Source organism: Echeneis naucrates, chromosome 22, assembly GCF_900963305.1.
Source record: "Echeneis naucrates chromosome 22, fEcheNa1.1, whole genome shotgun sequence".
In the NCBI taxonomy this organism is placed as follows: Eukaryota; Metazoa; Chordata; class Actinopteri; order Carangiformes; family Echeneidae; genus Echeneis; species Echeneis naucrates.
The window spans coordinates 18,353,506-18,374,969 of NC_042532.1; the positions used below are offsets into that span (position 1 = coordinate 18,353,506).

General features: G+C 41.6%; 2 protein-coding genes across 5 annotated transcripts in view; both read left to right on the plus strand.

The window, feature by feature from the left end:
- pcnx1 (pecanex 1) overlaps window positions 1-12,657 on the plus strand; it is a 29,949-nt gene extending 17,292 nt beyond the window's left edge. For all 3 annotated transcript variants that reach the window (XM_029493367.1, XM_029493368.1, XM_029493369.1), the window contains exons 12-36: window positions 668-821; window positions 1,075-1,107; window positions 2,159-2,330; window positions 3,046-3,156; window positions 3,358-3,449; window positions 4,052-4,161; window positions 4,480-4,585; window positions 4,722-4,814; window positions 4,997-5,147; window positions 5,458-5,599; window positions 5,943-6,120; window positions 6,292-6,400; window positions 6,689-6,818; window positions 6,933-6,991; window positions 7,142-7,357; window positions 7,929-8,182; window positions 8,272-8,502; window positions 8,617-8,717; window positions 8,975-9,125; window positions 9,241-9,471; window positions 9,562-9,836; window positions 9,970-10,148; window positions 10,666-11,111; window positions 11,652-11,792; window positions 12,029-12,657. In XM_029493367.1, coding sequence (XP_029349227.1) covers window positions 668-821; window positions 1,075-1,107; window positions 2,159-2,330; window positions 3,046-3,156; window positions 3,358-3,449; window positions 4,052-4,161; window positions 4,480-4,585; window positions 4,722-4,814; window positions 4,997-5,147; window positions 5,458-5,599; window positions 5,943-6,120; window positions 6,292-6,400; window positions 6,689-6,818; window positions 6,933-6,991; window positions 7,142-7,357; window positions 7,929-8,182; window positions 8,272-8,502; window positions 8,617-8,717; window positions 8,975-9,125; window positions 9,241-9,471; window positions 9,562-9,836; window positions 9,970-10,148; window positions 10,666-11,111; window positions 11,652-11,792; window positions 12,029-12,169 — 4,006 coding nt within the window. In that variant the 3' untranslated portion in view covers window positions 12,170-12,657. The remainder of the gene's footprint in view (window positions 1-667; window positions 822-1,074; window positions 1,108-2,158; window positions 2,331-3,045; window positions 3,157-3,357; window positions 3,450-4,051; window positions 4,162-4,479; window positions 4,586-4,721; window positions 4,815-4,996; window positions 5,148-5,457; window positions 5,600-5,942; window positions 6,121-6,291; window positions 6,401-6,688; window positions 6,819-6,932; window positions 6,992-7,141; window positions 7,358-7,928; window positions 8,183-8,271; window positions 8,503-8,616; window positions 8,718-8,974; window positions 9,126-9,240; window positions 9,472-9,561; window positions 9,837-9,969; window positions 10,149-10,665; window positions 11,112-11,651; window positions 11,793-12,028) is intronic.
- A 1,382-nt stretch (window positions 12,658-14,039) lies between these two features.
- On the plus strand, window positions 14,040-21,071 carry lgmn (legumain). Of its 2 annotated transcripts, none has more exons than XM_029493403.1 (14): window positions 14,040-14,119; window positions 14,435-14,589; window positions 14,673-14,770; window positions 15,696-15,777; window positions 15,919-16,001; window positions 16,107-16,182; window positions 16,470-16,532; window positions 16,724-16,790; window positions 17,479-17,597; window positions 18,268-18,357; window positions 18,513-18,722; window positions 18,884-19,054; window positions 20,307-20,374; window positions 20,550-21,071. In XM_029493403.1, exons 2-14 carry the CDS (start codon window positions 14,449-14,451, stop codon window positions 20,599-20,601), a joined length of 1,320 nt encoding a protein of 439 aa, XP_029349263.1. In that variant the 5' UTR covers window positions 14,040-14,119; window positions 14,435-14,448; the 3' UTR covers window positions 20,602-21,071. The 2 variants fall into 2 exon arrangements, with proteins under 2 accessions (XP_029349263.1, XP_029349264.1); XM_029493404.1 differs by having other exon boundaries at window positions 14,102-14,118; window positions 14,432-14,589.
- The last annotated feature ends 393 nt before the right edge of the window (window positions 21,072-21,464 follow it).

Sequence of the window (21,464 nt, forward strand, 5' to 3'; positions counted from 1 at the left end):
TATGCGTGTCTCTCAAACCTCATCAGTATTTCTTGCTCCCAGACTCTTAAACATACTTGCCAATCCCAACATGCATATCCAGGAATGACTGAGCATTTTTCATAGTTGCTTCCTGACTCTGCATCAGTTTGTCCCTCTCAGATTCTTCCCTTTTATTATTTTATTATTTTTAAATGTAAATTTAGGACATCGGGTGCAGGATGTATTGGTGTCTGTATGTAAACAAGCTCAAAGAGAGAAAGCTGAAGAGAAGAAAGCAGTGAATCAGAGAAAAAAAAAATCTGATTGCTTCACAGCAGTTACACCTCTGTGCAACTCTGTCGGAAGCTACAATATTGCTGGATTTTCTGTGATTGCAGCTCAGTCAAACAGACATTCACAGCCAGAGAGCAGATGATGGTGATGGAAACAGTGATGTAGTCTGTTCGCTTCATTTTCATACAGTCGCTCAAACCCTGAGTGTTGTCCAAGGACTGCAGTCCACAGCGCAATAAGAGCAGAAAACAGGGAAATGCATAATCAATAAATATAGAACCACACGCCTAAAGTGGGTTACTTTTTCAGGGATGTCCTCTATGTTGTACAATGTAGAAGGAGAAAGTGCAATAAAGCCTCAATAGATTTGCATTTTGCATTTGCATTTCACTGATTTCCACTGATTTCACAGGAACCGTGAGGTCTTGGAGAATGTTCTGGCGGTGGTGCTTGCTGTTCTGGTTGCCTTTCTGGGTTCAGTGCTGCTGGTCAACGGCTTCTTCACTGACATCTGGGTCTTTCAGTTCTGCCTCGTCATTGCAAGCTGCCAGTATTCCTTATTAAAGGTGAATATTCCAGTTAACAGTGTGACTTTGTTTAGAAGTGAAACAGAGAACCCTTACTACAAAGAAGCAATTGAGATTTACTTCACTGACGCATGACAGCAGTTTATGAAAGACTGCTGTGTCTTTAAGGGAATTCTTGATGCTCAGAAATGATTCAAAGCTTCGTCTGTAAAGCAGTAATACAGATTTAAAAATATACCAGGAAAGTAGTTGACATTATGGTGAATTCACCCATCTCTTCCTTTATTTACAGAGTGTCCAACCAGACTCCTCTTCCCCTCGACATGTGAGTATCAACTGCTCATAAATCAGTTTTCATTCTAATACTTCTGGTGTCATTGAAATACTTATATTTTGTGATATTTAGGGCTTAAAGTCAAAGCTTATATTGAGCATCAACACTTAGTAATGATCATTAAATTCAGACAGACAGCCCAGGAAATTACCTTCAGTCAGGAGTGCAAAAAAATAGCACTTAGACAACAGAAAATGAAAAGGCTTTTACACTGACATTAAAGTGAGGCAGACAAATAGTGAATCGATTTTCTTTTCATGTCTAATATGGCCTCTTGTAATTATTCAGCATTTTTCTCAGTCTCTGTTGTGGTACTTGGGATATGATGTTGCCTCTCCCCTGTGCCTTCCTATCTCCCTCCCTCCTTCAGGGGCCTGCTCTGAAACAGCGTCTTTTATTAATGCAGCTCCTACTCAGCTGCAGGCACTAACTGTAAATAGCTGGTCAAAGTTTTGACCACAGCTCGCTCGCTCTTTGTATCTCTGTGCCTGTCTCTCCTTCCCCTTCCATTTCTCCACCCCTTATGCCATCCTCTTTTCCTTCACCTCATCTCACCTCAAGAACTTTTAACCCTTTCCTCTCCTTCAGCAAAACTTTTCTTTCTTCTTTCTTTTTTTTTTTGGAAAAACGTGCCAATATTTTTCTAATTCTAATCACAGGGCAGCTCACATTCTGTGCACATTCTCCTTCTCTTGTGAAACCTAACACTTGGTGCTATATGTGTCATTGTCCCTGAGGCTCATGTGGCACTGATACTACTGAACTTTTTAGGTGCAGTGTCTTCTTTGATTAATAATTTTAACCAATAATCCATTTAATAGAATTTGTTGGGTGTTTTCATCAACAATGAGGGTATATATCTGCAGTACAGCAGGGCTTGTTGGGCGCGGGCCCCTGTGTTCTGCAGGGGTCTCTGAAAAAATACCATACATTATATATATATCCCCTTTTTCCTCATTTTAATATAAGGTGTGTGTTCTGAATGCTGAGTTACACTGGACCACAATGAGCCATTTATATCATCCTACCCTTGTCCCTGCAGGGCCATAATCGTATCATAGCGTACAGCCGGCCTGTATACTTCTGCCTGTGCTGTGGCCTCATTTGGCTGCTCCACTACGGCAGCCTGAGGACCACTTCATCCCGCTTCACCCTTTACGGCGTCGCACTCACCAGCTCCCTGGTACTTGCCTCTGCCAGAGACCTTGTAATAGGTAAGGCATATATGAACAGTTTTATCCTCTGTATCGACATTCTTTATTTGTATAGCACTTTTCAATAATAAGGTAAAAGTGCTTCACAGAACAGAGAAAATGCGCCAAAACAATAGAAGCACTCAAGTAATCACTATTTTAAATGCTAATTAAATTCAACAGGAAGGTTGTTGCAGAATCTGGGGGCCTATTTGCTCATAATTCATTTGTCCAATCCAGAGCATAAAACCTGGTAGAAAGTGTCCTCTCTATCAACTTAACAATCAGAAGTTAGATGCCATAGATTTCTTGGTTATCGATAAAAGGAAGGAAGTGACACGTGAACAAATTTAATCCCCCACACTTTAATTTCCTGCTCAGAGAGATGGATTGAGTTTTGCTGGCAGGATCATTAGACCATCCAACAGAATGGCAGGAAATTGTATCTAAGGCGCAATCTTGCTACAAAAAAAAACAGAATGGTGTTTATTTTTCCAGAGAATATTAACACCGCTTTTCATCAGTCAACCATAATTGCTGCAATTGCCCCTGGTGACATGCCACTGTGCACCAATACAAAGCAATAATATTAGTACCTCTCAGTCAAAGATGCAGAAGAATAAATGCCAAGTGATCATCTCAAATCTGATATCTGGAAAATGATCATTTTGAGAACATGTAAAAGCTGACCAATGTTTGACTTTAACACACTGTTCCCTCGTGTGTCTCCTCCCAGTCTTCACTCTATGTTTTCCTATTGTGTTCTTCGTGGGGCTGCTGCCACAAGTCAACACATTTGTCATGTACATCTTTGAGCAGTTGGACATCCATGTGTTTGGGGGCAACGGTGAGTGTCTTCTAAGATGCATCACTTCTCTACAGGGGTGACTTTGACCTCTACAGATGCTCATAGACGCTGTTGTGCCTTATGAATTATTATATGGAAAGTTTTATAAGGGGCCAGAGTGCTGATTTGCATTCTGCCTGGCCCTGTGCCTGTCAGGTTGAGTGGTCTCATTGCTGACGTCCCTCTCTGTGCTCTCTGCAGCCTCCACAAGCCTTCTGTCAGCGCTGTACAGCACCCTGCGCAGCATTGTCACCGTCGCTTTGCTTTATGGCTTCTGCTACGGAGCTCTGAAGGTGAGGACAAAGTCAACTATGAATCTTAATGTAATCCAGATATCAACAAACTGGGATTTAAAAAAAATCAAATAGTACTGTTTTAATCTACTGAAGGTATACAACACTACAACTTAACTACCACTTTGGTCTGAAAGAGGACCTCAGCATTATACCAGCATTAAAAATTCATGGGTCCAAAGACACTGAAACAGCATTCATCCATGTTTCTGCTTTAATGATGAAATCGACTTGATGCCAAAAAAATATTCCCGGTAGAGAATAAGATTAGTTTATTTTTGTTTTTTTCTTCTTCATTTGCACTTCTCTTGAGTATTACCAAGAGGTACCAAGATGTTACATAAAACATGGATGGATCAGTACATATGGATAAAATAGTCTTTCTTGTTGAAAGGCAAACATATATTCTGTTCATCTTTAGCCCAATATAAATTTTAGTTTAATATTACTGAAGACATTTTTACCTAATTGGTGGATGAACCTGCTTACTGTTGTACCATATTATTTTTTTTATTATGCACAGCAATGCTCAGGAAAATCAACTGTAAATGACAACACATCTTCAAAAAACCTCTTAAAATCCTATGATGTGTCTGTTTCAGGAGACTTGGGAGCCTCATCACATCCCGGTGTTGTTTTCTGTCTTCTGCGGCCTCTTGGTGGCAGTGTCTTACCACCTGAGCCGGCAGAGCAGTGACCCCTCCGTCCTCATGTAAGTGTCTGAACTGTTGCGTCTCACAGAGAAATAACAGGCTGTACAGTGACTGCTTGTCCACTGTGTGCCAGAGGGTGAGAGTCATATTAAAGGATAATCTGTGACTTTACTATTGTCACATTCAGTATGATGGGGCTCACCACATTTAAGGATTTTGTTTCTTTCTGCTCAAATAGCTTGATATTACTTCACACAATACTTTGAAAATTTGCACATCCCTCTGAGATAAATCAATTGCTGGACATTCATAGTATGTGAAGCAGATTTTTTTGTTGTTTTTTTGTTTTTTTTATTTTTAATTTTTTTGCATTACAGCTCATTGATACAGTCCAAGATTTTGCCTAATTTGAAAGCCAAAAACCCAGAGGACCCTTTGTCAGAAGTACAAGACCCTCTACCTGAGAAGCTCAGGGCCTCAGTGGTGAGTTGGTCTTCCTCCTTTATCGAATTAAAGCCAGGGCTGGATAATTACTGGAACCAGAATGGTCATTTAAGATTGTCAGATGCACAATTACTGTTGTTAAGGCTGAGCTAATACTCTGTGTTTCCTTTTATAGAACGAGCGTCTGCAGTCTGACCTGATCGTCTGTGTGGTCATTGCTGTCCTTTACTTTGCCATCCACGTCAGCACTGTGTTCATTGCACTGCAGGTATATAAGAAGTGTTTTCTGATCAGTCTTTCATTATGGTTTATTGATAAGTGATTTTTCTGTGAAGATACATACTTTGTATAGCTGCTAAATGATCCTATGTTTGAGACTGGACTTCTGCTTGTGGAGAGATGCTCAGTGTCTAATAAGGATTTTTTTTCCACTGTCTCTGTGACCCTCAGCCTTTCCTTAGTTATGTGCTATATGCTCTGTTGGGGACTGTGGGGCTGCTCACCCACTACCTGCTGCCTCAAGTCCGCAAGCAGCTGCCCTGGTACTGCTTCTCTCACCCGCTGCTCAAAACAAAGGAGTACTACCAGTTTGAAGTCAGGGGTAAGTACTTCAGAAACCTGACTGTGAAATATGTAGTGGCTGTGCTGCATAAGGAAACAAACATATATTCCATAACTAGAGTGTTTAGGATTACAAATGGAAATCAGAACGATTCTTTTGGTGGAGTTCAAGTCATTAAAATAAAGAAAACAAATGCAGGTTGAAAATGTTTTTCATACCATCCTGGTTTGTCGATCATGTCTCTGTAGGTTTGTGTCTCTTTCCTGCACTGTTTGATATAATGAATGAATGACTGGTAGTAGAATATTGACAGTGTGTTTCTCATTCCTTCACCTGGCCATTTCATCAGATGCTGCTCATGTGATGTGGTTTGAAAAGCTTCACGTGTGGCTGCTGTTTGTGGAGAAGAACGTCCTCTATCCTCTCGTCATCCTTAATGAGCTGAGCGGCAGCGCCAGAAAACTCGCCAGCCCAGAGAGGCTCGATATAGAGTGAGACTTCTTCCTGTCTCCCTACACCTAATTTCTCTCAATCTGAACAGATTCTCTTTTTTCTGGGAAATTTCAGATTTATGAACCTGATCAGCCAAAACATCTAAAGCGCTTTGGTTTGACAGACATGGCAGTTGGACTTATCTTCTCAAGCACAATAAAACTGAATCATCTTTTGCCCAAATGTAGCTTTTAGTTCAATGCACCTGTATCTCACTGCTCCCATGTACAATATATATAATCGTCTGATTTTACCTACACATAGTTTTTTCTGTACATGTGTCACGTTTGACGATTTCCTGCACACTGATGTTGGTCTTTAATGTGTGGAAACGCCCTTCAGGGTTGGTGCTCTGATGATCACAGTGGCAGGCCTGAAGCTGCTGCGTTCCTCTTACAGCAGTCCTACCTACCAGTACATCACCATCCTCTTCACTTTCCTTTTCTTTACCTTTGACTACCGCCATCTGTCTGAAACTCTGCTGCTCGACCTTTTCCTCATGTCCATCATTTTCAGCAAGGTGAGAGGATCCAACCTGCACTGTTCTGACCTTAAGCATGTATTTTAAGTCATTTCAAGTATTATGGCAGTCCTTATAAAGTAAATAATTCATGCAGCCCAGTTATTTGTTTCCATTGGAAATTCTAGTGGTGTTTACTTTTTGTTTGTTTTGTTTTTATTTTTTTTACAGTTGTGGGAGCTGTTCTACAAGCTGCACTTTGTCTACACCTACATTGCCCCCTGGCAGATCACATGGGGCTCAGCGTTCCACGCCTTTGCCCAGCCTTTTGCTGTGCCTCGTATCCTTCTGCTGCTTGGTTTAATCACAGAATGTGCTCACAGTGACTCATCAGTTTCATAGCTACACCTCCGTTCAAAGTCCTACCTTTGTGAAGCTGATAATGAGTTTGTGTTGGCATTGCTGCAGAGAGACTGTTGGGAAACCCTGTTTCGTTTCATAAAAATTAAGATTATAATGAAATTCATTGGAAATGCCATCTTAAGTGTATAAATAATACACAAATTTTCCAATAATTAAAGCTGAACATGCATATTTTTCACGCGATCCTTAATGTGAGCCCATCCAGACTCTGCCATGCTGTTTGTTCAAGCTGTAGTGTCAGCAATCTTCTCCACGCCCCTCAACCCCTTCCTGGGCAGCGCCATCTTCATCACTTCCTATGTCCGCCCTGTCAAGTTCTGGGAGAGGGACTATAAGTAGGGGAAAATGATTACATCACATCATTTTCACATCACATCACATGATACCATTTCTCTGACTGCTTCTGAAATTGGTGTTTGATTGATTCATTTATTTTTTTTATCCCCCAGTACCAAGCGAGTGGATCACTCCAACACTCGGCTGGCATCTCAGCTAGATAGAAATCCAGGTGAAGGCATCATATTTAGATTCCCTCCTACACAGTTACTTTTTATTCAGACAAATTGGGATCTAGATCCTGCTGAGCTTTATGTCTTGGGTCCATCCCGGTTACTAAACATATGTTAACCAAGTCTTCTTTTTTTCTTTCCCTCTTCAGGCTCTGATGACAACAATTTAAACTCCATCTTCTATGAGCACCTTACTCGTTCCCTGCAGCACAGCCTGTGTGGAGACCTCCTCCTGGGCCGCTGGGGAAACTTCAGCACTGGGGATTGTTTCATCCTGGCCTCCGACTACCTTAACGCTCTGGTGCACCTCATCGAGATCGGCAACGGCCTTGTCACCTTTCAGCTGCGAGGTCTGGAGTTCAGAGGTGAGAGGAGAGCACAGGAACACAGGACAAATATAGTTGAGATTCATTTGAAGCTAAATCCTCTAGATTACTGAATAATAAACGAGTGGTTGTTATAGATATGTGGACAAAAGGAAAACAGGAAATGGAATATGTGTTCTGAGGGTTAGATAAAGCTCCTTTTTTCTGCAGCAGGTTAAATAGATCCCAAAGAATTATTTAACCTAACCCTAACCCTGTTAAACCTAGTCTGGAATGATAAAATGAAATTGTGAATATTAACCAGCTCCTCAGCGTTTTCCGTTGTGAAAGGAGCATTCCACATTAGAAGCCAGTGAAGCTGTGTGAAAAACACTTACGTGTGCTTTATCAGCTTTATTTGTGTTGCTCAACCAGGCCTCATGACACAGTATTTTACAGGCACTTGTGACACATCGTCAGCAGTCTGGCAGCTGCTTTGTTTTCACTAACTGCTTTCTTGCAGCAACAAAAATGTTTGTCTTTGTGAAAAATAATGGATTTAATAAAGTACACAGTTTAGAGACAACAAACACAGTATTGTATTGTGAGCCTCTTAGTGTCTTTTCCTCAGGAACTTACTGCCAGCAGAGGGAAGTGGAGGCCATCACTGAGGGGGTGGAGGAAGATGAGGGCTGCTGCTGCTGTGAGCCAGGCCACCTTCCTCATATTCTGTCCTTCAATGCTGCCTTCAGTCAGCGCTGGCTAGCCTGGGAGGTGCTGGTCACAAAATATGTGCTGGAGGGCTACAGCATCACAGACAACAGCGCTGCCTCCATGCTGCAAGTGTTTGACCTGCGACGCATCCTCACCACTTACTATGTGAAAGTGAGTGGTGACGTCACTGGACTGTTTAGGAGTGGGTCAGAGTTTTTAAATGTTATGCATTAAAATTCACATTCCCTCTCTGGTGTCAGGGTATTATCTACTATGTGATCGCTTCCCCCAAACTGGAAGAGTGGCTGGCTAACGAGACCATGAAAGATGGCCTGCGCGGATGTGGTGAGAGGAACTATGTCGATCTGGATCCAACCTTCAATCCCAACATTGACGAGGACTATGACCATCGGCTCGCTGGCATCTCCAGGGACAGTTTCTGTGGGGTCTACCTGGGCTGGATCCAGTACTGCAATTCTCGAAGAGCAAATGTAATCCTGCATTATACTAAAGCTAAAACAGACAACACTGATTTGGTCATGTACACAGTCTGTAAAGCTGCGATGTGAGTTTCATGAGTCTTTCTGGTTGCTTCTTGTTTGTAGCCACTGGACAGCGACAAAGACTCAGCTCTGGTGCTGCTTTGCTTCGGCCTGTGTGTACTTGGAAGGAGAGCTTTGGGAACAGCTGCTCATCATATGTCCAGGTTGTTTAGTACTCCTCCTTACAATAAGTCAACCTTTAACAGTATTTAGGGTGTTTAGAGATTTCACCTATGTAGGCAAAGCTAACAAGCTAACATGAGACAGAACAGCAACAGGACTTCAGCCCTCTGGGATATTCATGCCATTAATCTTACATTTTCAATTTAAGTATAAATTACATGATAAAAAATAAGTAATGAATAAATTGTTTGAGTGACTGTAATGCTTAAACGACTTTGATCTTTTCTTTCAATCACAGCAATCTGGAGTCTTTCCTTTATGGACTTCATGCATTATTTAAGGGAGATTTCCGCATCTCTTCAGTACGAGATGAGTGGATCTTCGCAGACATGGAACTGCTCAGGAAAGTGGTAGTGCCTGGAATCCGAATGTCTCTCAAATTACACCAGGTGAGATGCTGCAGGTGTCACTGCATCACCACCACGGGACGTCACCTTAGGCCACTTTTCTTCTCATGGTTAAACTTCACCTGCCATTAAATGCTTGGTATCCGCTCATTTTTAGGACCATTTCACATCGCCTGATGAGTATGATGAGCCGGTGGTTCTGTTTGAGGCCATCTCCTCTCATCAGCAGAACCTAGTCATCGCTCACGAGGGTGACCCGGCCTGGAGGAGCGCTGTCCTCTCCAACGCACAGTCACTCCTCGCTCTACGTCACGTTCTGGACGAAGGAACCAACGAGTACAAAATCATCATGCTCAATAGACGATACCTCAGCTTCCGTGTGATCAAGGTGGGCACTACAACAGACAGAGAAGATCGTGTAATCGTCTGATCCACTGATTTTCATTCATTTTAAGCCATCTTGCCTCCTGTGCTGCAGGTGAATAAAGAATGTGTCCGAGGCCTTTGGGCAGGGCAGCAGCAGGAGTTGGTGTTCCTCAGAAACAGAAACCCAGAGCGAGGGAGCATCCAGAACGCCAAGCAGGCTCTTCGCAACATGATCAATTCCTCTTGTGATCAGCCCATCGGTTATCCAATCTATGTGTCTCCACTGACCACCTCCTACTGCAACTCACACCCCCAGCTTGGACACATCCTGGGGGGCCCCATCAGCATCGGAAATATCCGCAACTTTGTTGTCAGCACGTGGCACAGGTTTGTGTGGTGCTCTGAAAAAAAAAAACAAACAAAAAAAACAATGTGATAATGGACATTTTCAACCTTGGATCGGGTTTCCCTGTTAATTTTACTCCAGTTAAAATATAATATTTTTAACTTGACTGCATAGGTTACGAAAAGGCTGTGGTGCAGGCTGTAACAGCGGAGGGAACATTGAGGATTCAGATGCCGGCGGACTGTCCTGTGGCAGTGGGAATGGGACAGGAGGGGAATCCCAGCAGAGCTCAGTGTCACAGGGTGGGACCTCAGGACCTGTGCCCCCTTACTCATATCAGCCTCACCCGCTGGGTAAGATCAAGTCTTTCTGACAACTGTCGAAAACTGGAAGACCGTATTCTGTTCTGTTAAATATGAGCCACCTGAAACATGATGGTGTCAGACCATTCAGGGCTTTATAGGGCTGAAGGAGGATGTTAAATTAATTTCTGGATTTTTCAGAGCTGAAGTGCAGACAGGCTAATATGTGATCTCTTTACCTAGTTCCTGTCAGCACACATGCAGCAGACTTTTCGGGACAACCTGATAATAATGAAGTTTGAGCAGAGTAACAAATTCATGAACTAGTTTTTTTTTTTTTTTTTTTTTTTTGTGCATCTATTTGAGACAGGATGCTGTTGGTTTTTAGAGCTTTATAGAGATGAGTGATATGTAAGATCCACTGTTTGAGGACTGAAATCAATGAGATCTCAACTTCTACAGCAAATTTGATGCTTCAGAATTTTCCTTTTTAAAATCTGTTTCCTTTACATGGCCACATTTTGAGTCTTAATTTCATAAGGTCTGTGTCTCACGTCTCCCTCCACAGGCACCAGTCAGAGTTCCCAGTCCGTGCAGTCGGGTTTGGTACGCCACTCTCCTGCCAGGGCCTCTGTTGCCAGTCAGTCATCGTCTTACCGCTACAGCAGCAGCCGTCACTCCTCCCTTCGCACCTCCACCACAGGCTTGGAGCCCTGCCGACGTTCCTCCACCAGCCAACTGTCCCTGCGCACGCTCCCCACCTCCCTGCAACTCCGACTGGGCTCCACCTCTGACCCGGCCTGTCCCTCCGCTTCTCTGTCCAGCCAAAGCATCCCTCCCTGCAAACGTCACACCCTGGTCGGCCTCCTGGGCAACGACGGACTGTGCAGCACGGTGACAGATCCGCTCAGCCAGCATCACCACCACCACCATCATCATCATCATCATCACCCGCAGCAGCACAACCCCGTCGTGTCCACCGTGCGCAGAGATGACATCTCCTACAGAGTGCAGGTTTGGAAATATTGAGGAAAAAATATCTCACTCAATTCACCCCTTCTCAGATCTTTAGCTCATTGACTGATATCTGAAATGAAAAAACACCAGCAGCATTATTTGAACCTCAAAATGTCAAGTTCCCATGTCAGACTGACATTATTATATATATTATTATATATAAGGTATTATACATATCAGTACAATACAGTAGGCCAACAAACAAGGTGAACTAATGATAAAATATCAGTTTAAAAATAAAAACCAAAACATTTGGTTACATGGGCCTTTTGTAATTTTACACATTCAGCCTAAGAACATTTATATCATCAAGGTGCATCCTCCTTTTATAACTCCAGGATGACATTGATTGCTCTGTCGAAGTAATAAACTGATGAATTGGAGGTGGACCTTTCTCTTTTGTGTTGCGTTCACGACTTTTAAATGTTCCAGATGTCAGAATCTGGCCTTACGAAGTTTACCCGTGACCTCTTTGTCAAATAACCGAGTCCTGGGGCGATGTTAATGTCATTGTTGTGGTTGCATAATGTGGTCTAGATTGTGGACGTGAGCCAGGTGCTGGAGAACATCAACTTATCGAAGAGGAAGGAGCTGCAGTGGCCTGATGAGACCATGAGACTGAGGGCAGGACGGACCTGCTGGAGGGACTGGAGCCCTTTAGAGGGCATGGAAGGACATGTAAGTATTCCTAACAATAGTTAGCACACTAACTTCACATGCCTTCTTGTAACATAGATAAATATATTCACCTCACAGTCTCTGAGCTCTGAAGCTATAAATGGGATATTGCTGATTGTCTTGATTGCACTTGTGTCCCATTTTTTGGGCTGTAACATTGTCTGTGACCTACTTGCTCTGCAATAAACGCTCCACTAAATTTGATGGGATGCTTCCTCCTCTGTTGCCCTCTGCAGGTGATTCACCGGTGGGTGCCTTGTAGCCGAGACCCAGCCAATCGCTCCCATATCGACAAGACCATCCTGCTGGTACAGGTGGATGATAAGCTAGTGCCCATTATTGAGACTGGGATCATTGAGTTGGGTGCAGAGGTTTGAGACAAGCAAGCACACACATTGTGCACGCACACACACACAAGTCAAAGCCAGATGTCCCTGGCTTTCAGCAGGACGCTGGAGCCTACAGACAAACAGGAAACGGGAGACCTCCCCCCTCCCCCGTTCCTTATAACTGAGGGGGAAAGGAAGCCAGGGAAAAGTGCAAGCAGAGGCAGAGCCTACATTAATCCAGCATCCTTTACTGCATCAACACACAGCCACAATATCTGCCTTGCTTTGCATCTCACAAATGCTGCATGACAGTGAACAACCCTTAAGTTAAGTAAGTTCTTGCTACTGGTAATTAATTTCTATGCATTTCATCAACTACTTTGCTGGCAATTCTGACAGAGTTGAGTGTATCGAGCATTTAGAGATTTCTTTTTTTGTGTGTGTGTGTTTTGTGTGTCTTCAAATAATTTGCCAAATAAGCCTGGTATTGAATATCTGCCATGGTTTCATACATGTGAAAGCTTTTTTTTTTTTTTTTTTTTCTGCTGCCAAGATGAGGGGGGAAGTTGTGGTGCAGAACAAACAAACATCTGAGATGCGACGGTGCTGCGCTCATCCAAACTTCTCTGTTTCATTGTTGTCATTCCTTTTCGATTAGTTTGAAATTTGCAAGATTACTTTGCGCAAAGAAAAAAACCTTGCACTACAATTGTTGTTGTTTAATTTACAGTGATGCACTACAATCTTTAGATAATATCACATTTTATTTATTACAGACTCTGAATGGCCATGGTTACAGATGCCTTGGGAATGGAAAAAAAATGCAATCATCATTCTGTTTTCAGCCATTTTTATTTTACTATTTTATGTTTGATAAACTTGAAAATAACTTTTTACTGTATATTATATCTATATCTATATAATATATATATATTTACACAAATATATATATATATAATGTAAATGTATAAAAGATTTTGTTTTCGATATTTATTACTGTGAACATGGTATTTACACTTTGTTACATCTTTTCTTTTTCATTTTGGGACAAAGGTTAATGTGTTAAGGACCATTGGTTGAAAACAAGATGCCAGATTTTTGATGGACTGTTTCACTATTTAACTTAATTCTTTTCTATATGGAGAAATAAAACTTTGATTTATTGCTGACATCTTTAACAGGCCTCTTCTGGTTGTTTATGTATCTTTTTCATAACATTTTTTATTGATCCCTCCAAGTCAATTTGTCCAAAGAAAACAGGAGCTTTTGTGGTGTCACTTCTTGTCAGTGGGTCAAGTATAAACTGAGTCATCAGCACAGACTTGTAGACATAAAACTTTAAAGGCAAACTTGTGACTAGCAGGTGGATTGAGGTCATAGGTTCATGCTTTCCTCTGTGCTTTAGATTATTTAATGACACTTGACTGATGATTCATTCACATGTTGCACATTACTGTGTCTGACAATTACACGTTGAGATTCAATTTACCTCCGGTCATGTGACCAGGTCGGTGCGGCAGTTACAAATAAACTTAATCATTCGATGTTAGACCACACTTCAGTGCCAGCACACGCTAACACTGTGCATGACAACTCACTTGTCTTTGAACTCCATTTTTGCAGGAAATGGTACGAGGTGCACTTATTCGTTGCAGTGATTAAAGAACATAAACGGCACGAAGGTAAGATGATAAGTTGGCCACCCGTTATAATGACAGAACAGTAATCGTTCTTGAGATGACAGCTGCCAAACATCTGTCTGATGTTGGACTCCATGTGAATGAGGTATACCAGACTTCTTGTTGCTCTTCCGGTCACATGGCGGGCCGCAGCAAGGCCCCGCCCCCGGCGTCCTCTGATTGGCTGCTGCGGTCCGATTCCTCCCGACGTGTTTTCCCGACGTCACGTATAAATGTCCCGCTGGCTCCGGATCGGGATGTGTTTGTGTTCACTGCGGCGCTGATCCTGACCTGACAACACTACCAAAAAAAAAAAAAGGTAAAGAAAGATGAAAATAACGAGACAAGCGAAGTGTCTCCGCCGACTTTTAATTCAGCTGATATTAAATGTGACTGTTTTCTGCAGCGTTTTTCTTCTGCCGTTCACAAAAGTCTCTCCTTGAGCTGTTAGCTTGTTGAGCTACATGCTAACAGCCGTCGCGGTCATGTGACCGTCCGGAGCTTGTTTACGGGTGTTTTCGTTTGTTTCTGTGCTGGATTTGTGCCACCTGACAGTCCGAGCTGTAAAAGAAAAACCACCCAAAAGACGAGGTGTGCTGGGCAGAGGTTTTTATTCTCGCTGTCATTCCTCCAGGAGTCCTGAAGAAAATGAGTCAGCCGCTCCTGATCGCCCTGCTCGGCCTGGCTGTCGGGCTGGTGACCGCCTTTCCCTCCCAGCAGCCGGACAACGGGAAGAACTGGGTGGTCATCGTGGCTGGATCCAACGGCTGGTTCAACTACAGACACCAGGTGAGAGCTGTGAGGGTGATGTGGAGTTTTCCCAGCCTCTGAGAAGCTTCAGATCATGATCTCTGCTCTCTGTTTCCTCTCAGGCTGATGCCTGCCACGCCTACCAGATTGTCCACAGAAATGGCATCCCAGATGAGCAGATAGTGGTCATGATGTACGATGACTTGGCCAACAGCGATGAGTGAGTTGGCTTCTCTTCTTCTCTATAAAGCAGATGTTGACGATACGGTGACTTCTTCTTTCTTTCAAAAGTGTTAAAAATCAAACGAACGAAACACTCTCACCATGTTAGTTGTTGACCCTTACATAGAATAAGTATCAGTCATCATAATGTGTGTAAATGCTCCAGTCCGTGTTCAAGTTCAAAGTGTCACTTTGTGCTTTGGCTGTATGAAACATCATTATCTGGCAAAGTAGCTGAATCAATTTTCTGCTGATTTCTTTTATCTTAAAAAAACATCCGTGTCCATTCACAGGCTGCATTAGAGTTAAAGTGCATGTTGGCCTCCGGTCATATGCTGCCAGAGCTGCAGTATGCAGGAAAGGCATGTAAACATGCTGAGCTATAAAGACCCACTGAGAGGACTCACAAGGAAGTAGATTTAGTTGGACAGGGAGTTACACTGCTGAGTGGACAAACGAACAGCAGTGAGAGCAGATCCATCAGTCTCAGTCGCACACAGACCTCCACAGTAACACACAGTAATGACCGTTATGTTAAGAGTTGTAAAAATAAACGTGGTACTAATGTCTTTTTAGATGAGACGCATTCATGTTAAAGTTTTATTGTTTTATATCCATATCACACTCTTGTATGGCCGACATCATTATTATCACTTGCTGTGGTCAATCAGTAACGTTGATTCAAACATTGCCAACAGTAGTTCAGTTCAAATCAATGCAAACTGATAGCATCTTTTTTTTTTCCCTAATTTTTCCCAGATGTTGATCAAACCGTAGCATTTCAGTTTCATTTTCAGAGTTCAGCTCCTGGTTCTGGCACATGATCAGTGACTCTCTCATCTCTTGCACAGTCATCTAGTCAAAGGGTTTGTTCAGCCATTTTCACTTCCCTCTGTAACTCCGAAACGTGTTGTTGTTTCCAGTAACCCCACCCCCGGGATATTGATCAACAGGCCTAATGGCACTGATGTGTACAAGGGAGTCCCTAAAGATTACACTGGAGAGGTGAGTGCTTCAGTGCAAATATTTATACAAGAGTGTAAGTATGTGCCATTGAATCACTATTTTTGCAGAGCCCTTGATTTTCAGATGAACACAAAAATTAAGGCAGCCATTTAAAAAAAATATGACTGTGTATTTCTGCAGGATGTGACCCCTGAAAACTTTCTGGCAGTGCTGAAGGGCGACTCCTCACAGATTAAGGGTGGCTCAGGAAAAGTGTTGAAGAGGCAAGTGAATAAATCTGACACCAAGAAACGCAAACGGACCACAACAGCACAAAATCTGGTTTATCGTGTTTGTTCGTTCTAATCCTTTTCTCTTTGTCTTGGCAGCGGACCCAATGATCATGTGTTTGTGTATTTCACTGACCACGGGGCACCTGGTATTCTGGCTTTTCCTGATGATGATGTGAGCACTTTTTACTTCCTGCTCTCGCTAATGTTCTGTCGAGTGTCATGAGCTAAGTGCAGCAATTATAGGCCAAGAATCACATTAATGCAGCACTGCAGCATAACCATGAAATCCAAATCTGCTTCAGGTTGCTTCCGTTTTCCTCACATTATATCCAACACAACTTCCTTACAAAAATGAAACTCCCTTCATCCCTCAGCTGTGGATTGTCTTCAGTGTTAAATTAGCAAATGTATTCTCAAACTGTCGAATGAAAAGTAAAATGTTCTCCCCTCTCTCTCCAGCTCCATGTTAACGATCTCCAAGAAACCATCAAATACATGCACGAAAACAAGAAATACAAAAAGGTACGCTTCCACATGCAGTTGTGTAATTTTGAGCCTGCGTGCGTAAACATGCCTGCTGGTGTGTGTCAGTTTTTAACTTCATGTGATGTTGGAAGTTCACAACAAAACAACACCACTTGTTTTTGTCTTCCTTTTTTTTTTTTTTTCTTCTCCTGTCATGAAACTTCTGACACACCCGCACATGTTTACAGATGGTGTTCTACATTGAGGCCTGTGAGTCTGGGTCAATGATGAAAGACCTGCCTGCCAACATTGACGGTAAGTTGAACTTTACCTCCCCACTGATTCACTGTCTGGGCCAAACCAAGATAATGACCCAACACATCGGTAATAACTGACCTAAATCTATAAATTACTTAAACTTTCAACAACGTGAATTTGACTTTGATTGGTAAAAGACTGAGACCAAAACTTAGCCAATAATCAATAGTGCAGTTGTTTGTGTTGCTGATGGATAGACCAGCATGAGGCCTTTGGACTTCACTTCTGTCTCGTGGCTCTTAGGTCTATTCCCATTTAATAAAACACCATGGTCAGCATTTTGCAGCTTGTGGTAACTCATCAGCGGAGTCACTCTGTCATGTGCTTGGCCTCATGTGATGAACAGGACCTGCACAGGATATTGATCAAAGTTCTGTTTTTTATTGTGTATAACTATATTTTACCCATATTTGTCTGTGGTTTGATTGAAAACAAACAAAAAAATCCACAGGTCTTCTCTTTTGAGTGTTATCTTCATGTTTCCTGAGTGGGGAAAAATCATTTCAATATTTATTTCTATAATACAAATTGACACAAATCATGTTTACAGAAAGCCAGCAATTCCCACCAAGAGTAAAAACTTCTTTTAAGACTTGGCTAATAACAATAATAGGTAATTTTATCAGTTATAATAAACTTGAAATGAACTGTTACACTCGCTAACTTGAGGATGTATGTACTTCAGTGTACGCCACCACAGCTGCCAATGATCACGAGTCCTCTTACGCCTGCTACTATGACGAGAAGAGGGACACTTACCTGGGAGACTGGTACAGCGTGAACTGGATGGAGGACTCTGATGAGGTGGGTGACGTGTCCGCTCCTACATAGAAGCCATTATCTTATCCTCTATATCCCTCCAAAGACACTTAATCGTGTTGAAATTATGAAAGTTAAGTCAATTTGTTATATTTTGCAACTTGTGTGTATAAAATAATTTCTCCTTGGAAAGATCAGCAAGTGAAATATTTTACAATGACTGAACTTTGGATAAAACTTTACTTTCACCATTTTTATTAAAAAGACGAGAACAGTAAATAAATTTCTCTCTATCTGAAGGGATGGTGGAGATTTTTACCCATCTGCTTTCTAGTGGCAAGATTGCTGCCTCTCAGTTAAAATATACAACATCAAGACTAAACGGGGTAAAAGTAGTGCGGCTCTCTCCTTCTGTACCAACATTTATCCAACGACTTTTACCGCTCTATATATGACTATATGTAGTCCATCACAAGTTTATTTGCTGTTCAAAACACATGATGTCAAATCAGCAGAAAAAAGGAAGTGGTGAGGTTTGCATATTCCTGTCAGAGCACCTGTTACCCGATAATATATATTTGCTCATGAAAACAGAAAGTTGGTGATCCATGTGAAATCTGACGTAATTTTCTTTCTGAAGGTTTTCTGATGGTATTATAAACCACTTGAGTCTGAAATGATGCCGTAAACAGCATGCCTGACATTGTGCTTTCAGGAGGACCTGACCAAAGAAACTTTGCTGAAGCAGTTTAAGATTGTGAAGAGCCACACTAACACCAGCCACGTCCAGCAGTTCGGGAACAAGGTTGTTTTTTTTTTTTTTTTTGTTTGTTTTTTAAGATATTTATATTTTATAACTGATAAATGTTTTCGGGGGACTTGCAGTTAGAGTTTAATGACAGAATAATGATGATAATGATTAGACCTGTGACCATTTTGGGTTCCTTACTTTCTTTACAGACATTGGCCCACATGAAGGTGATCGCATTTCAGGGTAACAAGAAAGCAACTAGCCCCCCCGCCCCTCCAATGACTCTGCAGCCAATCACAAATCCAGATCTGACACCAAGCCCCGATGTTCCACTGGCCATCCTCAAGAGGAAGCTGATGGCCTCCAATGATATCAGTGTTGCAAGAGGCCTGCTGATGGCGATGAGTGCTCACCTGAAGGTAAAGGAGGCCGCTGGCGTTTTGACTGTCAGCACAACGCTGCAGGTTTCAGATAGTCTGCAGAAAACCGCTCAAGTATACCATGCAAACGAAGTTTTTGTTCTAAGGTTTTAACTGCACATTACAGATTTCCAACTGGGTGTATGTGTGTGTGTCTCCAGGTCAGGGAGATGATGTCGGAGACCATGCACAAAGTGGTTGAGACGGTGACTGGCAGTAAGATCAAGGCTGGGCAGGTTTTCAACGAAAGAGCTGAACTCTCCCAGCATCACTGCTACAAGGCTGCAGTTGACCATTACAAACACAACTGCTTCAACTGGCACAAAACTGAGGTAGAGCGGGCTTCTTCTCTGATCAGGTCGATGACGTCCCGCAATTCAGAAATCAAAACAGTCCACTCACACTTTGCCAGCATTCATCTGTTAGTGATTTAAACTTGGTCACATGTGAAGTCTGGTTCTGCTTTAAAAGGGGAACCACCAGCTCAGTTTCACATGCTGTTCATCAGTAAAAGTAGTATCATTCATTTGTCCCGTTTCCCTGAGCTGATGCAAATCTAGAGAAGCTGGCCAGTTGCCAGTAAGAGCAACTTGACTTCTTTGATGAAGAATCTCTCAGAAATGTTCTACTGCGTCACACCTTAAATCCTTTAGCCTCAAGTAAAAGCACTTTTTAAAATCTTTATTGTGTTTGCTGTACGCACTTGTGCGCTGCACAAATTTGTATTTCATCAATTATTAACCAGATAAATAATCCCTGTTCATGAGAAGGTGAAAGAATTGCTGAAGTAACCCCTTCATCAGAGCAGACCTCACACTGTGGAGAAGCACAGTAACTTTATTATATTCTGTTCTCTTCACCTTTAACTCAGAGGACCTGAAACAAAAAGAAAATCTGAGAGCATTGTTTACCGACTGAATACTTTGATTCAGAGTTCTCAGTGAGGACTTGGAATTAGGTGATATTTCATTCATTTTCAGTGTTCCAAGGAGTTACTGCCTTGTATAAATATCTGGTGTATCTGAATATTGCTACATCATATAAAAGATGTATTTAAAAAGTTGATTTATCACCAAGAAATTATTTTCCTCCATGTTGAAGAGAAGTATTATTTATTCAGAAAATTATTTCCCCTTTTTCTTTCCAGTTCAACTTGAAAGTCACTTATGAAGCAAAGTGAACAGACAAATAAATATCACAGGAAGATGTTGTTGCTGCTCTGTTCATCAAAGTTTCCCTCATCAAAGAAATACCAGAAATAATTTACTGTAACATGATCAGACGAAGGTGTGTGTGTGTGTGTGTGTGTAACCAAAGATGCTGCGTGATAACAAAAACCTGAGCAGCTCTGAGGTTTAGTTAAGAACAGGAAGTTGTATTTAAACTCTGGGTTTTATTTTTATTCTGTAATAAGAAAATTAAGCCCAGAATTTTCAGGGACTGTTGTGTGACTGCGTTTATGAGGGGAGATGGTTCTCTTTTCTTGAGAACAGCTTGACATTTTAGCTGCGGAAAACGCATGAAAGGAAAATTAACCTGTACGTGGCTCCAGACTATTTCTGACACAGTGCTCTGTTGTTTCAGTATGAATATGCTCTGAGACACCTGTACGCACTGGTGAACCTGTGCGAGAGAGGATACCCCACAGACAGGTATGGTCCACTTCCTTTTTTTGTTTAGCCAGATTTTGAAAATGTTATTTGATATTCAGGATTTCACAACAATATTGATTTAACCCAAATTATTCTAATAAGCAAAAGGCACTGTCCCTCGTGTGTGTGTGTGCGTTATTAAATCCTGAAGTAACTCTGTTGTTTCTCTCTGCAGGATTCTGATGGCTATGGACTTGGTGTGTTCCAGCAACAGAAATGCACTCTAGAAAAACATGAAATCTAAGATCAGACAGTTTCTTCCACATGGGAAGGCCTGAGAAGATAATGCTTCTCTTTGCACTCTTTAGGAATCAAATTGACGTTTTAGCAACACACTATAACAATTACACTTGTGATGTGCTGTGTTTTTTTTTTTTTTTTAACTATGGATTTTAAACATTTTATGATGAATTGCTGTAGAAAGGTTGGGAATGATGCACTTTGTGAACTTCCCATGATTCGTTTTTTTATTTTATTTTATTTTTTTTATATAAAGAACAGACAATTATAGCATGGGATCTGTGTAAATTTGTTCTCCTCTCAGCTTTATCTGTGATATGAAAGACCTGATGTGAATGTTTGATTGCCAATGTAAAGGACATACCACTAAATATTGAATGTTTAGTGAACCTCAAGACTTTTTTTTCCCGAATGCAGGGATCTTGAAAATAAAATCTGAGAGACCAAAACTGTTTTGTTGCACAGATTTTTTTTTTTTATATACCAAAATAACATTTCTGAAGTAATTTGTCACAGTACCCTTTTCACATTCACAGCCGCAAATCTTCACAAGTTTTGTATGCTGTCTGATTTATTCATCAATTTTGAAGTGTTCAGTCTGCTGACAATCCTGTTTCGGCTTTATCAGGATTTCTGTGATTTTATTTTATTTTTTTATTTTTTTATTTTTTTTTTGTTATTACACTTCTACTAAGCATATTTAGCACCTAAGTATTGGGTTAATTATGAAAGAAAATTTGACCTGATGATGGCGCTAAAGGCATGAACAATTGTAATATCTTAGATGACTTGCTCACTTTTGCTTTGGTGCCATCATCAGGCTTGATTGCTAATTTTTGAAGAAGAGAAA